Source organism: Phodopus roborovskii, unplaced genomic scaffold, assembly GCF_943737965.1.
Source record: "Phodopus roborovskii unplaced genomic scaffold, PHOROB, whole genome shotgun sequence".
In the NCBI taxonomy this organism is placed as follows: domain Eukaryota; kingdom Metazoa; phylum Chordata; class Mammalia; order Rodentia; family Cricetidae; genus Phodopus; species Phodopus roborovskii.
This window is the reverse complement of record NW_026126424.1, coordinates 5521223-5547524: the sequence shown is the minus strand read 5'-3', so window position 1 is coordinate 5547524 and position 26302 is coordinate 5521223. Positions and strand designations below refer to the sequence as shown.

General features: G+C 37.8%; 1 protein-coding gene across 1 annotated transcript in view; it reads right to left on the bottom strand.

The window, feature by feature from the left end:
* Ank2 (ankyrin 2) overlaps window positions 1-26302 on the bottom strand; it is a 204502-nt gene that overhangs the window by 23779 nt on the left and 154421 nt on the right. The window contains exons 27-39 of the mRNA XM_051185534.1: window positions 25904-26007; window positions 21656-21691; window positions 15451-15675; window positions 13877-13975; window positions 12774-12928; window positions 11448-11659; window positions 10712-10916; window positions 8997-9093; window positions 7372-7600; window positions 6422-6547; window positions 4709-4831; window positions 2879-2911; window positions 1442-1463 (exon numbers count right to left, since the gene is read on the bottom strand). Of these exons, the coding sequence (XP_051041491.1) occupies window positions 1442-1463; window positions 2879-2911; window positions 4709-4831; window positions 6422-6547; window positions 7372-7600; window positions 8997-9093; window positions 10712-10916; window positions 11448-11659; window positions 12774-12928; window positions 13877-13975; window positions 15451-15675; window positions 21656-21691; window positions 25904-26007 (1666 nt within the window). The remainder of the gene's footprint in view (window positions 1-1441; window positions 1464-2878; window positions 2912-4708; window positions 4832-6421; window positions 6548-7371; window positions 7601-8996; window positions 9094-10711; window positions 10917-11447; window positions 11660-12773; window positions 12929-13876; window positions 13976-15450; window positions 15676-21655; window positions 21692-25903; window positions 26008-26302) is intronic.

The window sequence follows — 26302 nt, the reverse complement described above, 5'->3', positions numbered from 1 at the left end:
TCATAAACAAAACTGCCTTCTCTGGAGGGAATATGTATGCATGTATTATATTAAAACCAATGTATGGTAATGTGGATTGTTTACTTATATAAGGTACTGAAGACATCAGAATCTCAGATGGTTTCATCTTGAATGAGGAGGAACAGGAGGATAAAGCTCCCTTAAAGCCATCTCAACAGGACTGCAGGGAAGTACAATGAGCTAAGATTTCAGACCAACAGGCCCTAGTAGACGGCTGTTTTGTGAGGTTTAGAAGGGATGACCTTGCTGGAGGAAGAGTGTCACCAGGGCTGGATAGGCTTTGAGGCTTCCAGAGTGTTCCTTCTGCCTGTTTGTATTTTCCACATTCCAACAGACTGCTACCTACCACCTCTGCTCTGCCATCATGGACCCTTAATCCTCAGGAACTGTAAACCCAAAATAAAACTCTTCCTTCAGTAAGTTGCTTCTGTCATGGTGATTTTTATCACAGATATGGAAAAGCTACTTAATACAATTAGCTAGGGCTCTGCTTTCTTTCCTTTCACAATTGTTATCCTTGGATATGATGAACCAAAATAAATCTTAGTACTCAGAATACTTTTGTCAAGTGGCTTAAGGTATAAGGTAGAGAAAACGCTATAAAATTCAACTCGGGTTTCTACACAAGAAGAGACAGTCTCAGAGACTAGGCTAACAAGATGGAATGTTAATAGACTTTCACAAACCTCGGGTGAATTTAGGTCTGGTTACTACTTTGTTGGGACTTTGAGCTGTTATTTAAACATAGCCACAAAAGGACATACTGTGATGCATTATTGGATCCAGTATACTTTAATTTTTGCATTCTTTTCCATTTTTGTTTTGTTTTGTTTCTGTTTTTTTCTTTCCTTGGAATTTTCCACAAAATTCTGTTAGAACTCACCTAAAGATTTAGGTACACTTCACCACAGTAAGAGTGCAAGGATGGTGGGGTATGAGGGGAGGGGTGTGTGAGCTTCAGCTAAGAACTATGAGACAGTATCGCTTTTGTAGGCATCCTTCCAAAGGCAAGGCTGCCTATAGAGGCCACTGTAGCTTTATGTAAAAAGTAATACTGTCATGTCAGTACTTTTAAAAAAGAGAATGAGGTGACAATGTTATGCTAACAAATGGACAAAACGGTAGAGTAGCTTTGTAAACAAGCTTGACAGCAATGCCAGGGATTACAGGGATGTCAAAAGAAAGTGAATGCTTAGATGAATAATCATTGCATTTATTGATAATTAGCTTACAAATTAGGTATATTTATGATTTAACTGGCCAAGCTGCATTTATAAGTACATATTAATGATTAATAAGAATTACAGAAAAATATAATTATTATGGTGGTTAGTAATGGCAACTAGCTTACATCTTAATTCATGCTTCTTTTCATTATAGCCAGCTTTCAAACAAACTCAATTTTATTTAAAAATCTTACTTTTTTCTGATGTCATACCGATCTGAAAGAAAACATACACAAATTCAATGGTTACAAACAGCTCCTGGCTCAGAGTCCCTTATGTGCATAGTAAGATCCTATCTGTAATTATGCATATAGGAGTGACATCATAAGCTAGAGGAAAGTCAAAGGCATCAGCTACAGTTCTGTATGTATAAATATTCACACATCATTTCTAGATACTACAGGAAGAATATGTTAATCTTGGGAAGAGATGACCCCACTGCGTTTGATATGAGAAATGTGTATTAGGGGAAAGGTCATGAGAAAGGTGAAGTCAGTCTTAAGCAGTAGGTTCCCATTTAATGAGAAAAAAAAGAATGGCAAAGCATGCTGGGTGATAAATTCTACCCAAGTAATTTTGTGACAACAGTGAGCCACTGCTCCAAAGCTTTTCACATATTCCTTTTAGGAAGAACAGAAACTTCCTGAGCGTATGTCACAGGAAACACTGTGTATATAATGGAAATTGTTCAATGGTGAACTCAGCAAAGTTGGTTTCATCATTTTTATGCTCTTTTGGGGTGTAGGTGTCACGTTTTAAGAAGCAGGGCAATAGAATCATTGAACACAGAAGTGAGTGTATGACAGTGGTACACACAGGAAGACCAGTCACACATCTGATGGTGTGTGTGATGCCATCCCACATCTGTTCTGTAGCTTTCTATGACAGAAAAGGGAATTTGGAGCAATCTCCTGAACTAAGGCCATGCCTTATAAGCTTGTAGGTACAGAGCATTTGTTGTGTTTTTCTTTGTAGTTTTATATTTCAGATGCATTAGCATAACACTTAAAAATGTTCATATCATAATCTTGAAGTCTAGTGAATGGCCTACGTGTTCCTGAAAATTGGTTAGTCTTAGTGATTGTCACACTTGGTATTAGGACCATAGTATACTTCTAAAGTTACTTTCATTTACATAAGCTACACATTAACAAATCTGCATACTGCAGATAAGAGCTGAGATGATTCAAGAACCCCACAAATGCATTAGCACACACCCTAGTAATTGCCCCAGTGCTAACGTCATCACAGGGCCACCCTCAGAAAAACTTAGCTGCTAATGACACTAGGAGACCTATAAAGCAAACCAATGTGTCTGATCACGGTTGCCTTCAAACATCCTCAGCCTTGCCTTTGAAGGTCTCTGAGACAATGGCCTGGCCTTTAGGAGTTGGTAGAGAAATGCATACTATTACATAGAGGCTTAAAATAAATAAAGAAACTTAGCAGTTCTCTAAATGCCATTCACATGATGGGGGAAAAAACATAGGACTGGTAGATTGATTAGAATTCTGCTCATCTAATTGCTAAAGGCAGCTGCCTACTCTCTAAACTCAGAGGTCAATTGCATGCTCTTTTTAGTGGCTCTAGCAATGACATATCAGGAGCAAGTAATGCTGTTATAAAATTACCTCTTCCTCTTGTTCTTGATCTGACTCTGATTCCTTGATGCCCCGAGATGCCGTGCAAGAAGGAAAGAAGAGAGAAGGAAGAAAATGTTTAGAAGAAAGGAGTAAATACATCACATCTACAAGCATCAAGGCAGACATACAGTACACTCAGATTGTTTTCTTAAACAGTTTATAGAAGACAGTCAAAGAACACTGACCAAAGCTTATGTATTCAAAGAGATAAAAAGAACATATGTTAAATACAACCCAAGGTTACCAGCAGCCTCAAATCTTGATATTTACTGTGTCTGGCGGAATTGATTTACAGAAATGGAGGTGACACTATCCCACTTACCATGGATACTGACTGAAAATGATAAATGTCATTAGTAAGTTTATGTTGAAAATAGTTTCAGTACACGGGCACTACACAAGCTTTATCAAAACAAAAGCTACTAAATTCTGATTATATCTCAACTATGCAATGTTTGGCATTTTATTCTTTTCGTCTTGAGTTACTAAATAGAAACCACCCCTGACCACTATAGCATTAATAACTCTGTGAGCTATGTATGGCCTCAAAATATATAAAAGAAAGCAAATGCATTGTTTCTCAGAATATGTAGAGCTCAGAGACCAATGAAAGAACATTCACACTAATATCTCTGGGTGGACTATGCCTCTGTCCTCTGTCACCCTACCTCCAGAAACCAAACACTAAAGTACATTTGTGTCATGAGATCACATTTTTTTGGTTGATCTATCTACTGCTACATTCCAATTGCATTGAAGTATCATGCATATATGGAAATAGATATTAAATTTATTTTTAACTTTTAAGAAGAACTAATAACATCAAATATATGCTAGGAGTCTTCTTCTATATAACTGATCTCTATTTCCATGAATCAGCATTTAAACCAATACATACTATGGCATCTATGATGGGGTAAAGCTAATATAGCGAATTCTTGGTTCTACAGACTTGGGATTGGAAGTTTTAAGTATTTCCCTACTTAGCCCCCAGCACCTATTATGCATCCCTTTGCCAAGTGCAGAACAAACTGAACACTTGTAGCAGCTATGTACAGACTACCATCTGCAGCTGGCTATTTTTAAATGACATTGGTTTAAAGGGGAAAAAAGCTTTCAGAATAAGATTTTCCACATCACTTAATTGATTCAGTTGCTTTCTTTAATACATTCATAGCAGCCAGAAGTATTATGTAATAGAGAAAGAGTTAGATACAAAATAATATTACATAGATTTTCATCAGGAATTAATAAACCTCTTTCTAGTGCTGTATCAAATGTACTCCTATCAAGAATATGTTTTTATACTGATCATGTTTAAAATTCTTAATAATTAAAACAGGACAGGCTATAATATAAACATCTAATTACTTCAGGAAAATGTAAAATTCTAGTAGTATGCTTGGAACCTTCAAGCTGACCCAGCTCTGAGTAGACAGTGAGCAGTAGTTAACATACTAACATCCTGGTGGCAGGCAAGGCACCAACTAGCCTTAGGAGTGCACACAGTAACATGAACAGGGATTGACAACACCAGTTAATTTTTTCTTTACAACTTAGCTCAGAAAGCATTAAAATTAAAACTCAGTTTTTCTCTGCCATATCTAATATATAAAAATAAAAGCCTCCATAAAAGTGCATTAAATGTCAAAGAAGGTGGGAATTGCTTTTTCTTTACTGAACTGAAAAGAAAAATCACTAAATTGGACAGAATAACAAAAATGATTTGTACATGTTCTTGTGTTCAATGTCTTTTACAAAGAAGTTGAAATTCAATTTTTATGCTGCCTGAGAACACTACAGTATTTACAATAATACCTTTGCATAAATTGGTAGGGTGATGTTTAAGTTGCAAATGGCTTGATGCACCAATCCTCTTGTGGATTTTGGTTCCTTCATAAATGATAGTCGCCCACAAGGTTCCTGAGTTGTATCACGTACCTTGAACAAGAAAAACATGTGTTTCACCTATGTTTCACACAGGTGAGGTCTAAAGTGGTGGTGGTGGGGATTTCAATCAGTTGACACTTAAAAGAGGTACATAAGGTCCACAGATGTAAAGCTTTTCCCTTTTCTATTTTGGCATCATTATCAACGATAACACTTTGAAAATGTCTTCTAGGCATTGTTGTTTCATGATGTACAAATGAAAAAATTTGTACATATATTAAGGTAGGTAACAGGATGGTTTGATATGCACATGATGTGAAATAAAGCTAACCATCAAGCTAATTCTCATGTCTTGCCTCAAATGAGCCCGCCATTTGTTTAAGGTCAGGATGCTAGATCCCTTCAGAACTCACAGCAAATTTCAGATATAAACTACTCATAAATTGTTGTTACCTTTCTGTACATTATGTTTCCAAAACTAATTTACCTTTTTTAAAACTATGGTAAAAATATACCTGCAATAAATAAAACTGTACATTTCTACAATTGTTTAAGAGCTGTGAAGCACATTCATGAAGTTGTGCAGTCAATACTATTTTCCAGAGCTATCTATCCACCCAGACACTGTGCCTAGTACACATTTACTTCCCATTCCCTGTCCCTGACAACCTCCATTCTACTTTATGTCTCCAAGAATCTCCCTGCTTTGTAAAGCGGACTTACATAGTATTTCCCTTGTGTTTTACTGACTTCTTATAATATTTTTAAGTTCATTGCAACATCAGAATTTCATTCAATCATTCAATTGTAACTGTGGATTTTGTAACAGGAAACATCATTTTACATGTATAATTTAGTAGTAGAAGATGTGCACTTTGTTGTATAGCTATCATCACTATCCATAGGCATGCAGAATTGAATTACTTTCCAAACTGAAAGTCTTCATGCATAAAGCAATAATTTCTCCCCAGTACACCCTTTTCCCCAATAGCCACCCTTTTACTTTCAGTCTTCATAACTCTTACTTCCTTGGGTATCCCTTAGTAAATGCAGCCATTCACTATCAAACTTTCTATTATGTGGAATTGATAAAAGTACATCAAATGTATAGCTCTAACTAGAATATTATCTTACTGGACTAAGAGTTTCTGGGTCTTTTGAGACGTTCTTATAAAAAGTTTTCTATGTTCTTTTAGTCTCTACACTAGTGACATTTACATACATTTTAAACTCTAAAAGTAACAATAATGAAAAAATGGGAAGGTTAGGAGGTTAAGTCACTAGTAGAGTTACTCCCTGTCAATAACTAGACATGAGGCCCTAAGTTTAATTCACACACACACACACACACACACACACGAGAAGAGTTGTCTTCAAATATGGGAAACAGTATTTAATCTTTCTACTTAATAATACCTTGGTCATAGATCTCCTCATTCCCCTCATAATGTGGTCTCTCATTAAAATATATGGTTGACTTTAGACTTCAAAAATTTTAAAAATGTATGTTTTTTGTAAACATTTGTAAAATATATTTAAAAACCACTGGAAATGTCTGAGAAGCATATATGCTCACTATGAAAGTAACTGAAAACAATTGAGTAAATGTATAACTGATTTTTATTTTTGTATATGCATTACCTTGACAAAGAGAGGAAGTCTGTTTTCTTTGAAGGCAAAAAAACTGAATATATGATGTTGGCCACTCTTGGTTAGTGGTACCAGGTTGCCAAAACAATCAACATAAATAGGTTTTCCTTCTAATACCTAAGATAAGACAGAAAACCAACACAGATTAAGACAGCTATAATCACTTTTATATCATTTACTCTACCAAGTAGTAGGTATACTTAGAACCTTCAGTTCTTAGAATACACATAGGACAATGTTCACATGCTGATTGACATCTGTCATGTACATAGCAAAGCACAGGCATATGACATACATACATAGTACCAGTATTCTTTCTTGCTACTGAGAATCTTCAATTGCATGGTAACAATAAATTTTCTCATTTTTATTGTTGTATCACAATACCCATAAAGACCAATATATGTCTAATACCTTAATATAAACCTTGAATTGGGAACTTTGACATCATAATAAGAGCACAGGACTTCCGTATCTAAACATCTTTAATGATAGAAAATTCTTAACAACAACAACAACAAAAAAAACATATATATATATATATATATATATATATATATATATATATATATATATATATTTATCTGGCCTAGCATGTACTTAAACAAGAAGGAGTACTTTAAAAGAAAATCCAGGAAGATAAAGTCACAGAAACTGCTATAGTTATCATAAACACATACTTATCTATATACTCTAAGTTTACCAATAACTTACAGTGTTTCTTCAAATAAATTTTACTAGAATCCTTCTACATATAAAGAGACCATCCATTTATGATCCAAATTGTCAGAAAAAAAATAATCTCTGATTAGGGACCTTGAACTTTAACTGATAGACACACAAGCTGACCATTCTTTTGTTAAGCAAATCTTCTTCTTACATCTGTTTTTGCAAGTGACCTGATAGTGATAATTCAGGATGCAGCTTGTCTATATTCTTACCTCCACATCCCTGCTCCTGGCCACCTCAGAGAAGTTTTCTTGTTGTTCAAGGGTCTTGTCTACTTTATCATCTGTCATACAGAAACACCGCAACCTGGCTTCAATGGGGTCATGTGATTTGGCAAAGACTACAAATTTGGCCATATATGGTACACAGATAATTTCTCTATACACTTGTGATGCAAAGGAAACAGATTCCTGAATCTGTCGACAGTCTATTAGCCAGAACCTATAAAAAGAAAGAAAAAGGGTTTTTTGTTTGTTTGTTTATATGCTTGTTTGTGTTTGTTTTGTTTTGTTTTTCAACACAGGGTTTCTCTGTGACGTTGGAGCCTGTCCTGGAACTAGCTCTTGTAGACCAGGCTGGTCTTGACCTCACAGAGATCTGCCTGCCTCTGCCTCCTGAGTGCCGGGATAGAAGGCATCCACCACCACTGCCTGGCCTACCTAAAGTTTAAATTATGCCATTTGAAAAAATATCAATTCCTTCAGTATGATCAATATAGTCATCAAATGAGTCTTGAAAAAGAAGGTAGTCAGAAAGATAGAGATGATAAGAGGACCTAGATCAAATGGAAACAAAGAAGGAAATGGCAAGGAAGGCAATGGGATAGAAAGGAAGTCTAGAGGTAACAAGAAGGAGAGAAAAATCAGATTTTTAGGGCTGACAATGATGAAGAGGGAATATGCTCAGTGTACAATATACCCTTACAAGTAAAAGCCATTATGTAACCAACTACCATGTATAATGAATAAATCCAATAGAATATACCTCCCAAGGCAAAGCAAAACAAAACAAACAAAAAGATTGACATCAATGTTCTAGCTGTGTTTCTCATCTTGAAAACTCTTATTATAACTAATCTCTTGACTCACAAATTGATTGCTTTTGGAATCTTTGGTAATAAAAGCTCAGTATCAGACTATGATACTGATTTCTTTGAGTGAATTATTCTTTTCCTTGATTCCTTTCCTATTCATTTAATCTTTTGAAGTTTTCAACATCGTTTCCTCTCTACATCATCTTCGAAGGGACTCACCAGATACTGAGACTCAATCAGACAAACCAGAGAAATTTGAAGATGTTTACCTATCCATTAAAGACTATACAAATGAGAACTAATATTAGAATTCAGTTACTGTATGTAAAAGAAATATTTTCTTAAAAAGATACCTTCTTAAAGATGTATAATATGAAAATATGTTAGTGTGTATAACACACTGCAACTATGTAGCCATTTACCAAGCTACACTGAACTGTGTGTCTTGGTATTCCATTGAAAAGGCAACTCCCTGTGTGTTTTGTTGGATAACAAGAAACTTTTCATTCCTTGGGGACTGTAATCATCAGAAATGGCTTCTAAAGCTAGCATCAGGCTCATACAGCCAAAGCAGACAGACCCATGCTTTCCATAGATCCTAATCTGAATGCCAGGGAGGACTTGGTTATTGTATTATTATCATTCATGTCAAACAATATAAGCCTTATTTCATATTAAGCAACAACAAACAAAATACCCTTGAAAGAAGTAAGAAACGACATCAAACAACAAAGAGAAAACAATCATTTTGGGGAGGAAGAAAGAAATACAGTGAGTACGTTTTTCTGTGTTGCACACACATACCTGGCAGACACGTTGGTTGTAAAGGAAACACATTCATTGACAAATGTTAGCGGTGTAGTTCCTGTGATGTCTTCCCACTGCGCGGGCGTGGTTCCACCTGAAACAGCACAATTGTGGAAGATAATAGGGCAAAATTTCAGACATTGGCCTATAAATAAAGTTGTTGTGGTTCTGACTGTTCACCTGTCTGATCCTTCCATGCCACAAAAGCGAGGGCACAATGGGAATAACATGGACTGAGATACAGGTTAGCGATAGAGTATTTGCGTGTTGTGTGCACAGCCCTGTCCGTATTCAACCCTCATTGCCAAAAAGGAAAAAGAAAAAAGAAAGAAAAGAAAAACATCTTCCAGGGCTAAGAATATGTAGCTCAAGAGTAAAGTGCTTGCCTTTTCTAGCAAATAGCATGTCCTAGGTTCAATCACCAGCACCAGAAGGGAAAAAAATAGTATATTTAATTAAATCAAAATGAAAGAGTACAAACTGTTAAAACTATGTACCGAAAAAAAAAATACACCCTCCCCCGCAAAAAAAGCAAACACCACCTTAAGATAAACTAAATTTAAGGGAAATTATTTGAATATCTCTTTACTAGGCATTCTGTACTTGACCTACTAAAAAGGTGGGGGTGGGGGAGGAGGGAAATCAATGGTTTTATGCAGGTTTGGACCTGAATCTATGAGATTGATATAGCAGGCAATATGTGCTCTGGTGCAATATCGGCCAGACTGTTTACAGAGAATCAGCTGCTCTCTTGGTTGGCTTTGAGTCTGCTCCACTGGAGGAAATGCAGGCAGAGTGCCCTAAACATAGTCACAGAAGCCATAAGCCCTAGTGGGAAGACCAGTGCTGATTTTGCTAACTGGTCATATTGTCAAATGGCCTTCTAAATATTTATGTTTATATCCATAGATGTAATTTTGATCAGAGATGCTCCTTACTGATATTTATAGTGGTTAATGCAGAGATTCATAACTGCTCAATGTGCTAAGATTAATAAGTAATTGTGAGTGCTCAATAGTAGGTGGGACATCTACATCATCCTGTCGCTTCCTCAAAGCTCAGGGAACATTGTGGAAAAGGAGAAAACAGAAAAGATAAGTAAGAGCCGGAAGATGGGAGGGGTACTGACAAGCTGTCTACTAGACATGGGCTGTTGGATGGGTCAACTCTCAGAACTGGGTTACCTGTACAGGTCACCCCAGGATAATTCCTGCACACATAGGAAGGAGCCGTCAAGGCGCCACCCATCAATGAGGAGATATTGGCAGTTGATATCTTCTGGGGGAAAGAAAAGTCACTTTTCTTTGAGGGATAGTCACCGGTAGGTCAGATTGCCCATGTCCTTGAGCTGGTAGACGGCCTTATACCATGCACATATGAGCAGCACTAATAACTCAATGGGTGAAAAAAAAATAAATGAAAAATATCTATTTTTAAAATATATAAACTATATAACAGTTTGATATATACACATTGATGAGTAAGCAGCTCATTCTTTTCACCTTTCTGTTCACCTAGTTAATTAAAAGTGCTTCTCCTGAATTAGGCATTCTAACACCACAGCTTTTTGATACAGGTCTTGAACCCAGCCTTCCAAATACTGGCCTATATGCTCAGCTTCCAGGGCTACTTCTGGCAAAAAGGAACTTAATTTTTCACTATGATCTAAATATTTTCTAGAATTTTCTATGCTATAGTCACGTATGACTCACCTGTTATGCTGCATAGTAATCTTAAGGTTGGTGCGTCTCCCCTGAAACCATTCAGCATGACATCGCTTGAAGCTTTGGGGACAGGAATTGTCATGGTAATAGGCTTGTGAAATTTCCTTCTCCTGGGTTCCAAAGTGACTATAGGGCTGAAGGTTGCTTTGTTACCTAGGACCTTCTTCACCAACTCACTGTGCATAGGTTGAGCCTTTCAAGGCAAGAAAGAACATTAAACTATACAGTACTGTAGTGAGATACCGTTCTCGTTACACAGTACTGCGATTAACATGTCAACTATCTTATCCAGACACAAATGTGTTTAATAGATTTCAAACATGGTGGCTGTGACTTTAGTACTGTTAAAGACTCACAGTTAAAAAAAAATTATTATATTTATTTTTATTTATTTATTTGTGTTAGCGGTGTGTATAGCTGAGTGTGTGCTACAGCATACATGTGCAGGCCAGAAGACAATCTGAGGACGTCATTTCTCATCTTCCATCAGGTGGCTTTCCAGACTTGAACTCAGGCACTCAGGCTTAACAGCAAGCCCCTTCACCAGCCCAGTCATCTCACCTGCCCCACCCTCAAAATTGTGTGAAACTTTAGACTCTTGTGTTAGTCTTTGCTCACTCAGGAAAAAATTTATTTAGGTGATTTTTCAACTCTCCTTTGAAAACCTAATTGTACCCCTGGCAATAAAATCCCACAGTCTCATCTGCATCCTACATGGACATACCTGCAAGCCTACACGGATGCGCTTTGTGAGTGCTCCCTCTGGAAAGACAGCCTGCACCTGTGACACCACGGTGCTGCTCAGCACTCCGCCCTCTGGGCCAATCAGGTTGCTATCCTGTTTGATCCTAGACACCACCGCAAAGTACTGTGGGAAGTCACGAGTGATGATGCGGCAGATTCGTTTCTTTTCCAGGTCCTCGGGGCTGTCCAGCACTGAGACAAGAAATGATCCATCCTCATAAAGCTAGTGACTATTTTGAACATTCTAACGGACTCATGGGCACAGTTAATAGTAATCAGGGGGGAGCAGCAAAGCTCCCCTTTCGTTAAAGCTAGAACACAAGGTCATCCTGACACCAAATAAATAAATAGGGAGATCTTTCATCAGCTGTCAGCAGGTTGCTGGTATTCCTCGGGAAAAACAGGCTTTCCAGGGCAATGGAAAAGAAGTGCCTCTCAGGGCAGATGTGCCTGTGTAGTGCTATGTCTGTGAGGGCCTTTGACGGCAAACCTGTAGTGGGAATAGGCACATGCTATTCTTGGTTCATGTGATGGAGAGGAGGCTGCATGAGTACCTCCTTTTCTTTGCAAATTTCAAAGTTAGCGCAAAGACCAGTTACTGTGGTCTTAAGAAATCATATGGTCCTTTAGGTTCTGGGAGACCAGTCCAGTAATAAATTCTGTAGCGAATGGGTAAGGTTTCTGCTTATGTATTCTGTCTCGTGACATCGTTTGTGTCTGTAATCAACATCAGTGATGACATCAGGGTTTCACTATTCCTCTGGGATCAATGACTTATTCAATATATTACCTAACAGCAGAAGGTGGGATCATGGACTCTACAAGTTGCTCTAGTGTAGGTATTTAGAGAAATACAGGGAATTAAACTAAGTCTCCATATGAATGACTGAATAAACTTAATGTTCCTGTCTCTTTAATAATAGGAAGTTTAAAAGTATGTTAAAACTTTTGTGCAGAATTGTTTGTTATGAAACGATATCTCCTCTAGTGTTAGTTTCAGATTCAATAAAAGTTTGCTTTAAAAGATAGAATCACGTTGACTATACTTGTTAAAGCTAGACATTTAATACCTTAAAAGGCTTTATTTTCCTGAAGTTAACGTAAACACAGTCAAGAAAATGGACAGATCATGGACTACAACTTGCTGCAGTCAGAACACAGCAAGCAGATATTGTGCTTGAGGTGTAAAACACCTCAAGAGGCACAGATGAGCACATGAGTGCTCAGATAACTAAAGCATCTAAAAGCAACATATAATTGTCACATCTCTACCTGAGATTCCTTTAGACCCCTTAACAGAAGGTACCTTCATCCATGCCATTAAGGATCTCGTTCAGCTCATCTTCAGTGTAGTCACAGAAATGCTCTTTCCAGCTGTCCCCGTTTTCACTTCGAAGAACCACCAGCTCCCTCTCCTTCCCTCGAAGGGCAGCGAAGTGGGGAATCTCCACGATCACCGGCCTGGCACAGCAATGCAGAACACTCAGTGTAGACAGGATAAGCAATCCTGAGACAAGCACCTCAACACGGTCTGTTGCAAAGTGACCTGGAATTCTGCTCATTCTGGGAACAGGGACGCAGTGGCTTTCCTTCAGAGCCCAGTGGCACTCCACCTCAGGGGCACTGGTCCTCAAGTACATGCTGCTACCTTAGGCCGAATATTTCTCTGTGAGTGCATGTGGCATTCTGGAACTTCTCCTTTGATTAATGTAGGTGCAGCACATTTAACCAAAAGAAATGTACATGCATGTCTATGATGTATGCCAGTCTCCTAAAACATGTTCTATAGGTGCAAAATGACAACATGGGTTAAGAAAGAAAATGGCTCATCCATTGCATAATTCAATGTGCTATAAATGAGATGTCAGAAGGGTACACTACTTGTGCCAATGAGCCATGCACTTGTGGCTTTTGCTCATACTGTCTTCATTCAAGAAAACAATAGGCATGTGTACACAATGTGGCCCTAATGAGCCACTCAGCAGATAGTTCAATAGTGTGCAATGCCTATTATGTTCAGGATCCAGAACATGCACTTTCCTATGGCTTTTAGGTCATGGTCTTCCTCAACATAGACAGAGGCTTTCCATTTCTGAGTCCAGGTTGCTTTGATACAGACTCCAAACTCATCATAACCACATCGTGACTAGCACAGAGTACAACTAGGCAAATCTCATGCTTGAACAAAAATGAAGGTCACAGCACTTTAAAGGAGAAGATATAAAACATCACTCAAAAACAAAAGTCACATACCACAAGGGTCAGAAATGGTCCACTAAAGATAGGTTATACAGAGTTTAAATCATAGAGAGGGACATGTCATGGGCACAATGACGAAAAGAGAAATCATATCGCAGAAGAAGGAGAATGGGGGCCAGCAGCCATCAATTTGTTTTAAGTCGCTCCTACCCAAGGAATTTGGTTCCAGGAGGCCCCAGCTGAAGGATGCGGCTGACCAAACTTTCTCCCTCATTAAGTGGGGGAGGAGCCGTTGGCAGGTGAAGTTTACTGAGTACATCCAAAGCAGCAGTGAAAGAAAGAACAGAAGTAAGCTTCAGGTACCGTGTCCACAGAACCCCAGCATCACAGGGTGAAGATTGGTTTCACACTGTGTTTGGTTCTGCTCCCTCCATTGGTCACAAAGAGCAAGGAACCAGGAACTGAGACCCAGAGTGTACAATGGAGGTGCCTCTGTGCCAGGGCAGCAAGTGGCTGTCAAGTCTGTTCCTGTTTAGGTTCACTGCCAGGGCACTAGCCAAATAAAAAAAAAAATTAAAAAAAAAAAAAAAAAAGAGGGGAAAATTTGCTCTTCGGGAAAGACAAAACTGTTGGGAATATAGTGAAAACTCTGGACAGCAGCCAGCCGTTTTCATAGATATTCCTCAACAGATTTGAAGGTTATTTAAAAAGTCTGCAACTATCTGAGCAGGAGGGAGTTAGGCTCTGAACTGAACATCAAGAACATCAAAAGAATCCAACCAACGTGACATTTTCTGATGCAACCCAGAACTTTGCAGGCTCTTTTCAAAGCTATCCCTGATAAGACATGTGAGAGGTGGTTTCTACAACTGGGAACTAGCAACACATCCCTTTAGAATTTGGAGCAACCTGTTAACAATTTGCTCCAAATTACAGGCTTTAGAACATTTTCAGAGTTCTAAAGCAAGAAATCTTCTCCCCAGTATGACATAAACAAATCAAAAGGAATCCTGATTAGTAAGATTTTTCTCTCAGTTCTAAGCCTCAAGACTTAAATACAATTGATTTGTTTCAAAACCATTTGAAACTTGCTCCCCCCACAAAGCTCCATCCTTTTGTCACCATTCATTGGCAACTGTTCACCTCTTAACACAATGAGGTGCCACTTTGCATGACAGAAGCCATACAGACAGAAGAAAGAAGAAATGCTAGTTTCTGCTCAAAATGGCCAAAATAAAAATGGCAGAGGTTAATCTCAGTATTTTCATCTTACACTGTGGCTTAAAAGCTGAAGGTAGCAATTTTTATAATAATAATAATAATAAAAACCACACACACACAGACTGAACTTAAGGTATTTGATGAAAGCAACACTGTGATCCAAAGGGAAGGTAGCATTGGATTCATAACCACACAAGGTGTTAAATTTATATTTCAAACAGAACACATTTTTTTTCTTTATATTTTGCCTTTTAATCTCACATAAGAAACAGAAAAACCAATGCCTAAAAACATGTGATTATCTCATTGGGAATCTGGCAGCTACTCCCACATCCAGGAAGAAAAAAACTAGCAACCTGCATGTTTAACTCACTGACACCTTACCATGGGAGTGTGGAGTAAAGTCGGGCATCAAGTCACTATTTCTAGTTTTAAAAAGTCGTCACAGGAGGCTATCCTTTTTTAAAATGGCTTGACATACCTTTGGCGTTCCATCCCATTGGTCTTGGGTAGAGGGCACAAGCCCACTGGAGACTAAGTAGGAGGCTATGGGAAACCCTTACCCAAGGAACTGAGCTCCAGAAGGTCCCACTTCAATGAGGCGGCTGGCCAGGCCTTCTCCTTCCACCATTGGCGGCATCGTTGCCAGTCTATGACGTTTCACCAGGCGGCAGGTGACTCGAGTTGGTGCTGTGCATTTCCGAGGTGGGATAATGATTCTGAGTCCATTGTGTCTGCATCCCCGCATGGCACCACCACGGGCATCCACCATGAAACTGACCAGGAAACTGAAAAGTGAAAGAGAAGATTAGGCATGCTTCAAAGCAGCACAGCAGATAAACACACTCTGTGAGGTTATTTTTTTTCCTAGACAGTCTATTTCTCCTCAGAACAATTCTTTTAAATGTAAATGCCTTGTGGAAAAATATTTTTAAAGTTTATATTAATATCTATATTTTGTTTTAATTTCTGTATAATCTTCATATGCTACTGAAGAATAATTCCAATTTTTGATAGTAACTGGAATGAAATTGCACAGAGGATGGGCAAGCCTTCTGTCTCCTTATATGTCCTATGTAACCTTATGTTCAAATCATAAGGCTAGACTACACGGGAACAGCAACATGGCTTATGTTTCAATTTAACTTTCCAAGATTACATCTGTCTAGCTTGTTTTAATATAATCTCATGATTGAAAAACACCTCAAAGACCTTTTCTTGTGGTCAAATATGCCAATGTGGGCTGACCACAAATCATCATTCCTAGGGTGCAGATTTGTTACTGGTCATAAGATGGGAAAACGATTTGGAATACAACTGTCTAGCTAAAGTGATGACTGCACTTTTAACAGGTCTCTGCACTCAGCCACTGTAACTGAAACAGAGGGTGAATGGTAGAAACAGAGTTCCCTTTGCTCTGTTTCCAGGGGGTAAGTCTGGCATGGGAAGCCCAGGCTCACATTGATAGAAGTACTTTCACAGCATGATTTTCCCCAAATGGTAATGAAATGTATGTGAGAAAGAAACCACAATTTAAATATGCAAAAGCATCTCTGTGAGTTTGGCTTCTTTGTTGCTCATTGACCATGACAAAAAGCATGGTAATCTAAAGTGTCTAAGGCTATTGAGTGTCCCTTCATCGATCATGACAAAAAGAATGGTAATCTCAAGTGTCTGTGGCAGTTGAGTGTGCCAAGAGAAAGTATCTAAACTCTGAAGTTTCTTTGGGGTGGTCACAAATCCTGGAGCAGATTAGCTTGAATGCTTGTTACTTCATTAGCAATGACACTCACCAAGGTCCCTTGGCCACGCACCTCCTACAGAAGCAAAAGTTAAATAACAACAGTCTAGTTTTCCTGTACATATACACAAGGACATGTATAAACAGTATGTAAGCTTCTTCCACAAACACTTCAATGTTCTCCCACTTTCAATGAACTTGCAAAGCTTTTTACAACAACAAAAATGAAAGCAACATATAGGTGTTTTATAGATCTACTGATAAGCACACCAAGCCAGATCAGCACACCTAGATATTGCCTTCATGACAACACTGAAAACATTTGAAAGGTATTCCAACAAAGTAAGTTGTGGGATAGAAACACAATACACTGATGTTATTTGTTTTAGGCGAGTGAAATATCATAGCATCCTCTTCGCGGCAGAACACAGAATGCATTAGACATGCCATTAAACAGAAAACCTGTTGCTAGTAAGAGAAATGGGTGCGGAGGAACCCAGAGTACCCTCTGAAGCATATCATGCAGCATGAAGCCAAAGGAGCCACAGTCCTCCACATGCAGTAGCCAGCCTAGGCCTACCATTCTCCCCTAGCAGTTGAGTTCTCAGATCAGGCAACAGCTGCTATGTACAAGCAACAGTTCATACTGCGTTAACCGCTGATGTTCTGGGTGTTAGCAAAACCCAATGAGAAAGGGGCTGTAGCTTTTCTTGCTCTTTAATATGAATTCGAAAATGTTTTCTTTCTGACTTTTAAATATACACATTCACTCAAGGGAAGAACCAGAAATACTTATAGATGAACAAGCTTATTTTCCGTTATTATTCTTATTTGAGTACATTTATATTGATATTCATTTAAAAGCAGGAAAATGCTATTGCTGTTTCAACTGGCAGTGTTTCCAGACTCACTGTAATATTTCCAACTTGTTTATAGTTCAATTTAATACTTCCTTTGATTCTCCTCCCTCATCAACTTTTTGAGATAGGATCTCAAGAAGCACAGGCTAGCCTTAAACTGTCTACATTTTGCAATTAACTTTGTACTCTTGATCTCCTGCCTTTACCTCCAAAGTTCTATGATTATAAATATATCACCACACCTAGTGACTGTTTCAAGTCTCATTTACTATGAGCAAAGAAAATGGCTACTAAAACTAGAAGGGATTATTATTACATGTCTGCTAAATGTTATAAACCCTCTCACAGGATCTATGTCTTTTGAAGAAAGTAACAAAGTTTCTGCACTCATGTTCCAAGCCCTTAATTTCCATGGTATTATTCCAGTGATGGCCTTTAGCCTGCAGGATATCAATTCTCTTTCCCCCAAAAAAATAACTGTGTGGGATACTCTGGTGGTCTGCCCTCAAAGCAGAGAATCAGTTGCTATATCCTTGACAGAGTCTATTACTCTCCCACTGAAGTCCTCTTTTTTGTATTAACTTCCTCTGATTTCTGCTTCCATGATCCTTTTATGTGATCTGATCTGTTACCCTACCACAAATATCGGGAAATGTGCCAAGATGTCATTCTATGCTTTCTTCCTTTCTTGGATGGACCTGCTAACTCAAGATGTTGTCTAAGGGCTGTAACAATAGTGAATTCAGTGTCAGCCCCCTAATACTCAGTACAGTATGGATGCAGGACACTGTAGAGAGTCAAAATAGCTTTTGAATAAATGAATGCATCTAAGAATGAAAAGCAGGCTACAACAAATTATGTGTACTTACAAGGATCAGATAGAGCAAGGCATGAGGTAAGAGAATTCGTTGATGTCTGGCTAGTTATTACAATCAAGCCTCACTCAAATCCCTATGTTCAGATGTGGCAAAGCAGCTGGAAAATACTGTGTCTAATTTTGAAGAGTCTACTCCATACATTTATGCTCAACTTGGAGATCCTGTGTATTAATTTCTCTGAATAGAGGAATAGTAGAAAATGGAAGATTGTGAAAACAAAGAGCTTGAATCTAACAAAATGATAGCAAGATTGTATGAAGAAAAACTGAAGAGGGAGAAATCCAAGTAGCAGAATTTAAAGACTGAAGGAACATATAGATCCACTTCCCAGCAATCAATCCTGTGTCATTTTTAGTGATCGAGAAAACAGCAAGCTGGAAGAACTTAGTGCAGGATAGGCATAATTCGGGGGAAATGACAAACTTCAGGAGAGAGTCAACCTCCACATTTTACCAAGTAACTGAAGAAACGATACTGGCTTCATGAAACCTACAAATTCCAATGGAGATAATCTTCCTTAGAAAGTGAGGAAAGAGAGAGGGAGAAAAAGTAAAATAGGAAGATGCCAAGAGAAGGAAAGGGTTGGAAGACATGAAACGATGGTCAATATTCAGAAGGAGCAAAGAGTATTATTGTAAGGTTAGCCTAGCGGTAAACATTCTAGGCTAATTTCACTAATAATGTAATTATCCAATGACCAATTAAGACTTAACTTCACTGTGTACTCTCAGAACCTCTCCTCTATAGAAAGAGTAAGAGAAACAGTGTCTGGACTTCATACCTAGGTGCCAATGAAGTCTATGTGTAAAGCCAGCAAGCTAACCAGTCAATCCCAACAGTTTCTAGCACAGAACTGGATAAGCATTTGAATATCTTCATCATCAAAAATGGAAGAATATCAAAAGGTGCCACTACCTGGATGGCTAAGGGGATTAGAGCCAGTTACACCTTGTATAAAGCAACTGCCAACTCCGCAAGAGCCTTTTCATTGTAAGGACTGTGAAGAAAGGAGAGAGGGTGGAAGTGACTCCTGCAAGGCTGCAATGAGTCAGCTAGCTTGCTGGAGTGAACTGAATGGATATAATTCTCTCAAGTCTGGAGGACATTAGAAATGAGACAATGCAGTCCCTGCAAACATTTACAGATGAAAGGAACTGAAGGAAACCGAGGAAGGCAGCTATGTGTAAAGGAGATAGGTTGCAAACTGAAGCTCAGCTCTGCAGTCTGGAGTGTGACCTGGAAGCTTCTTAGTCCCTGGGTGCTGCCCCTCTCACCACTTACAACTATAGAGAGGGAGAAATAAATCATGTAAGAAAAAAATACGAATTCAATAAATGGCGGCTTCCATTATCTTCTTTTTTCCCCCTGCCTTTTATCTTTTTAATGTCATGATCATTAAAAATACATCATACATCACCTAAAATGGTGAAAAAAAAAATCATTGAGAGCCTTCAATGTACTCACATTTGTGCTAAGGAGTTTAATATTATCAATAGACTTATGATTGCCTTATGAAATTGGTTCTTTAAGTAGGATATGAGAATTCTGTTACTAAAGCACAGGATTCTGTGCTACCATGTTCTTTCCAAGTCTGTTTTGAATCATTTCTATAACCACAGTGAAGTAACTTTACAAGTTCGTTAGCTTTTGGTTTCATATGCACGAATTAAGAGATTTAGGTGAATAAACTCTGAACTCACTGACTAATATTACAAATTTGATGAAGTTAATTGCTAACTAGATCAGACAACCTACCTGAATATTTGGGTTTTTTTTTTTTTTGTTTTTGTTTTGTTTTTTTTTTTATAGATTCTCTTGAGGAATTCCTCATTGGAAAGCAAACTGTTACTACTTCAATAAATATAGTTTTTGACTCACAGTTAAATAGATGCTTTCTTGAAAATATGTAGGCATACTGCGTTAGACATTGACTTAAAACTACATGGGGGGGGGCGATAACCAGGGGACACTGGCTCTGATGCATCTGACTCTTCAAATAACAGCAGTCATGCAAAGAAGAATCTCTAAAGTTTTCTAAATTGTGAGATACAATGCTTTCACAATTTAAAAAGGAATAAAAGCAAACACGATTCACTTTTATTAGGCAGAGGACTTGCTGATAAATATGCAATTTGATTAGCTAAACAGGTACATGCTTCAGAGGAGACAGCAGGAAACAAAGATTCTGACTTTTAAAACAACTGTTCTGTCCACCCCCAAAGTTACTGATAAATTTCCATTTAATTCAACTAGGACCATGAGCTGGGAACAGGGAAGAGACTGCAGCATTCAGAGTTAGTCATTGGGTGAAAGACAGGAGAAAAGATTCATCAGGGTGCTTCAGTGATGCTGTGCACACGGCAGAGGCCCTGACATCCACTCTGACTCTTGGCGATGTTTGCAACCACACCAGGAGCTTCCTTTTCCATCATTCCCCAGTCCTTTCCTAGTTCTCCAAATCCCACAAACTAAAACATGAATAAAAAAAGACACTGAAAAGTATTGTTCAAATTTGTTCAAATCATTCAGTAATTGTTTACCAGTCACTGTGATCATGAATAGAAATATAATATAAGAAGACATAAAAGGATGCTTAGACCCTTAAAAATTGAAAACATACAATTGTCTTCTTTTCAGAGGGATAACCCATATTATCATCATGGATGACCAAAGAATGAAAATACTATAATTAGTAGCCCAAAAGAACTTTAAAAATAACTTCATCTAAATAATACAGAACAATTGTTATATTTAGAATGCAGATAACTCATTCCATAGCACAATTCCAAAATATCAAAAGGTTTGACTTAAAACAGAGCTAGCAAGGGTATGCACTATTAATAAACCCTTAGCCTTTGGCTCACCTAGAATATTGCAATATTAAAAAGCAAAACAAAGAAAAAAAGACATGAGTGCTACCAAAAATCACAACCTTTAATAGAACTTCAAAATAGACCTACCAATTTGTGTAATTGTGAAAACACAAGATTTCAGTTGGATGTTGCACTTTTCATCACAAAAGAAGCTGAGGTGTGAAGGCCATGACCAAGACAGGTCCATTTTAATTTTGATCCAGCTAACCTAGTACATACTGGTATAGAATATACCCACTTTCCCTTCACATGGAAAGTGAGTAGTGGTCTAGATTTGGAGAACATAAGCCTCTGTATATGTTTCACTAGACATCATCAACACCAAAGCATCCTGAGGTGGGGCATGTGCAGAAGGAGATGGTGAAGGAGAGGAGAATGGGGGTCATGGTCAGAGAAGGGATTACTCAGAGGTTCACCTGCTGTTGTCACGATCAAGACATGGAGAGGCGCGGCTGCAACAGAATAGAGAATTTAGCGGAGAAAGAGTGGAGAAGTGAAATATAAAGAATGAAATCAGATGTGACTTTGATTACCATATTTAATCATATACGAATACAGTATTCACCAAAAAAAAAAAGGATGAAAATATAAGTAAGATATCACTCTATGCAAATACTGCACCCTGTTTGCACTGAGAGAAGAACAAGTTTTGGGGCCTTCGTGGCTCCTCCCAGTTTAGGAACCTGGGGAAGTTACATCGTCATTGGACATGGAAGTGAAGCATTAATTAGCATTGGCTTGTGGGGGACACTTAGCAAAGACTAAGTGTCCAAGAAGCTAGGAAACACCAAATGTTATTATAATGACAAATACAAAATCTTAGGTACTGTAGATGTAGTTTTGATTCAACTAATGTCCGTTTGTAATTCTTCCAATACTTTTTAGATAAGATAATTATCCCTGTTGGGCTATAGTAGAAGAAAAACAAACTGGAAAGGGACAGCTTAAATGATAGCTTCTATGACAGATAAAGCATAAATTCTACAGCAAATAACGTTCATCACCTACTGGTGAGTAATAAAGATCTAGGCAAACATGGTCTTAGAGCTTCTCCCCAAGACACCACAGCCTACTTTGAGCAGTGTGGTCCTCTGCCACATCCCTAATGCCCAGTCTCACATTATAGTCATATTCTTCACTACTCTTTTCCTCCATGGAGTCTGTGCTTCCTTAACCCCATGTCCACAGGGTTTCATAAGGTTCCAATGTTGCTGACATATGGAGGTATATTTTATTCAATGAACCAGAAATCCAGCTTTCCAGATCACTTGATTTACTATTTTACAATACAATCTTCTTCATCTGAAAGAATTAGCCTTTGTGGATGTAAAAGAACTCCCAAGATATTTTAAGGAACACAAACAACTAAATTAAACACACAACAAAATTGTCTTCAGCATGTTTTAAAAGATCACTTTTGAAGGGCTTTATTTTACTGTGGCATAGTCTAAAACCTCATGAGTTGGTATTTAACTAATAGCATTTGGCTGTCATTAAAACATTACAAAGACTTTCTGAGTTGCAAAACATAAAGTTGAGTTGCAAAACTAGGTGTTGGTAGAAACTGCCTTATATCAGCCAATTATTATGCATATAGGCAATTGTGAAGAATCATGAAGTTCACACTTTTGTGCAACAGTAAAGTTGCACAAACTTTACTGTTATGACATCAGTTTGAAGCCTCTAATAATAACTGTTTCTTGGATTCATGAGGAGTCAGTTAGGCAACTCAAATAATATCAAAAAGTCAAGCCTCTCATTTGTTCAGATACTGAATGTTTCTATTCAGGAAGCAGAGTATAATCAATGGCCTAGTCTTTCTCAGTCAAGGACATCTCTTAAAAATGAAGTAGAGGGGAATAAATAACGAATACTGATTAGTGGTAGAAGATGCAGCTTGAAGTTAAGATAGCTACTGAATTTAATGCAGCACTATCCTCAGGTATAAGTTAGATATAATCACAAGCTTTCTTCACTATTCCCTTACCCAAAAGTCACCTTTCCTTTACATTTGAAGTGGATTAAAGCTCAGATCCTTGAAAAATATCTAACAGCTACCACTTATGAACCTGATATATGATGAGTGGATTAGTAAGAAATCTGTGTTATAAGATAAATGGTGAATGCTACTTATATATATATTAACATGAACGTCACTTTCAAACATCACAGCTCTTGGAATCCTTAACTTTTCAAGGGTAATGTTCCTTCTCCCTAAAGTCTTCTGTCGCCCCATGTTTGCTGGACCACTACAGTAAACACACCAATAGATGATGCTAACTGGTAGAAACAAGGCCATATTTTGATCACGGACTAAATGTGTTTATATTGTCATTCAGAAGACTTGGAATTTGTGATTTGGAGTTTGTGAGAAATGTGGAATGCATCTTGGGAGAATGTAGACTTAGTAATAGCTATATTCTGTTGAGTACTTATTGTTTTTGGGTAAAGTCTGACGTTATAAAAAGCATTACTTTTTAAAACTCCACAATAGAGTAAATTTATGGCACTCATTTTAGAGAGAGTAAACAGGAACTCAGAATTCTTTTCTGGAATGTGCCCACTGCCACATAAAGAAAGTCAGCATCAGGGGCTGAGTGCAGATCAGTCTGATGCCAAAGCACAGTGTTACCCATCAGATTCCTCTCATGGTCCTTTGACTTCATAGAACATTCCCTAGAAGTGTCCCTGGAAGGGGCGGTGCTAGGTTTTCCTTGTCTGCTTTCTCGACAACTGACACAGAGTCTAGTGCTTCAAAGAATCTGGCAAATGTATGGAGAATGAAGATACAGTGGGGAGAAGAAATATAGAACATTCCAGAGGAGCAGGTGTATGCTAACTACTCTCACTGATATTAGATGCTTTAGTGAGCAAAGCTTTTCCCTTTCTAACAATTTCAAGAAAACTTGGACTCACAGAAATACCAATTCCAGGAGCCTGAGAACAGAGGTTCAGGAATAGCGTATCTGGAATGTGGGTTGGACATCAAGTTAAAGCCCCACAGTGACTTCAGTATACAGCCATTGTTGAGTAACTTATATCAGTATAATAAACATTTGGAATGCAGAAAAGCTATTCTGCTGCAGACTGGTTTTTATAGGTATATAACTTTTTCTCAGGTGTATATCTTAACAGATCGATCTGTAGCTGTTGGATGGTGATACTTCATTACCAGTAATCAACCACAATGAAATAACCATTATCTAGTCATTATAACTGATGTTATTTAGTTTGGTGAAATAGATTGGATATGATGCACTAATGTACTTTTCTGACCTTCAATAAAAAGTTTAAGAATTCTTTTTTAAGGTTAATAATTAATTTGAAAACCAAATGATTACTATACCATTCACTCTTTTAAAAAATCAGTTATTGCTAGTTACATTTTACCTAAAATAATGTCTTTACTTTGTGGTGTGGAGTCTGGATTCTTATTTTTTTGCCATCAGTCACGAAGGACCAGACCTCTTTTCTCCCATACTCATCATATGAGGGTCCTCAGAAATGGAAAGCAATGTTATGGGGTAGTTTTTTTGACCAATTTATAACAGAGATTTTAATTTTTTCATTTTACACTTAAAATACTTAAATTTGAATGGAGCTTAATATTTTTAATTTGCCTGAGTAAGTCTTGCTGGACCAAGAGCTAGCCATGGTTACTTAACAAGGAAAGTAGAGTGTTTATTTTCAATATCTGCCTAATTTTATGTTCTATAGCATTTAGTAGACTATTACACTAAAACATCCAAAAGGTTTACAATGTCATGGAATACTTTCCTGGAAGGAGGCTTATTTTAAAATGCTAAGAGGAAGAAGGGACCCACTGCTCCAAATACTTACATGGATTATACAGAAGGAGTTTGGGATAATAATTTAAGCCAAAGTATTCCATTTTTTATGTAAAATGTGGGTGGAAATTTCACTTAAGTGAAAAAAATGAGGATTTATATATAATTATTGCCATAGTGTTACTAAAACATGAGGATAATAAAAACAATTCAGTAAGTATACTTAAAGTTTTTAAAGAAATGTGCAGCACACTTAATTGAATTCTTACTCCCCAAGGAATTCCTAAAACTTGAAGAATGTTGGGCTGTGCTGTTTGAAGTGTGGCTTTAGCTATAGAGGAGGGACAAGCAGGTTGTCTCTGCTCTATGAAAGGCATTGAAAGGACAGCTGAGAAAATGACTACATGGATGGGAACTATATCCCCACATGAGTGTAAGGATCCACATGGGCCCGAGCAACCATTGTAACCATTGTTTTAAATGTGTCCAAATGTGAGGAAAGGCATTTACTTCAAAGGCCAGCCATTCAATTTCTGCAGATTGAAACTTTAAACAAGCAGCTTGCCCAGCCTCTTTTAAAAGATGGCTTTAAGGACGGCACACAATCATTGAGGAGTTGACTCTATTCCACTTGGTTAGCTAACTGTTGCTTCACACTACTTTAAAAACAGTAGCTTCCTATGCTGAATTCAGCCCCATTTTGCTGTCTCATTGGTGCAGCTGGAACCACGGTGGAAAAGGCAACATTATTCACAAGTTGAAACAAAGGTCACCTCCTCGGTAAGCTAGCCATCCACTGAAGGCACTGGACAAAGCTGTGACTTTTCTCAGCTCTTTTTACCTCTTGATCTGGATACATAATATTGATTCACTCACCCTGAATGAATAGGACTGGAAGAAAGAGCCACGTTGTCTAAGTTCTCAGTGCCCCAGCTCAGACGATAACAATTCCTTTCTGCCTCCTTGGCTAGAGCTGATACCTACACACAAAGAACATCAGATTTAATGAAAAACACAGCTTCAAAATTCAACTAAAATGCAGCGAATTCTGAAAGACCACAAAGCAAGAGGTAACATGACAGAAAATTTTTGTTTAAAAACATAATATGAAATCATCTTTTCTAGCACATTCCCTTCTGAGTTTTATTACGACCGCAGAGTACTTTGAAGAAAGCCACTGTTTGTCCATTTCTCTATATCTAATCCATCAAGAGCAATAAAATTATACCTAAAATTAAGAGACTCCAAAATAAACTTAAAGCTGTTTCTCGTAGC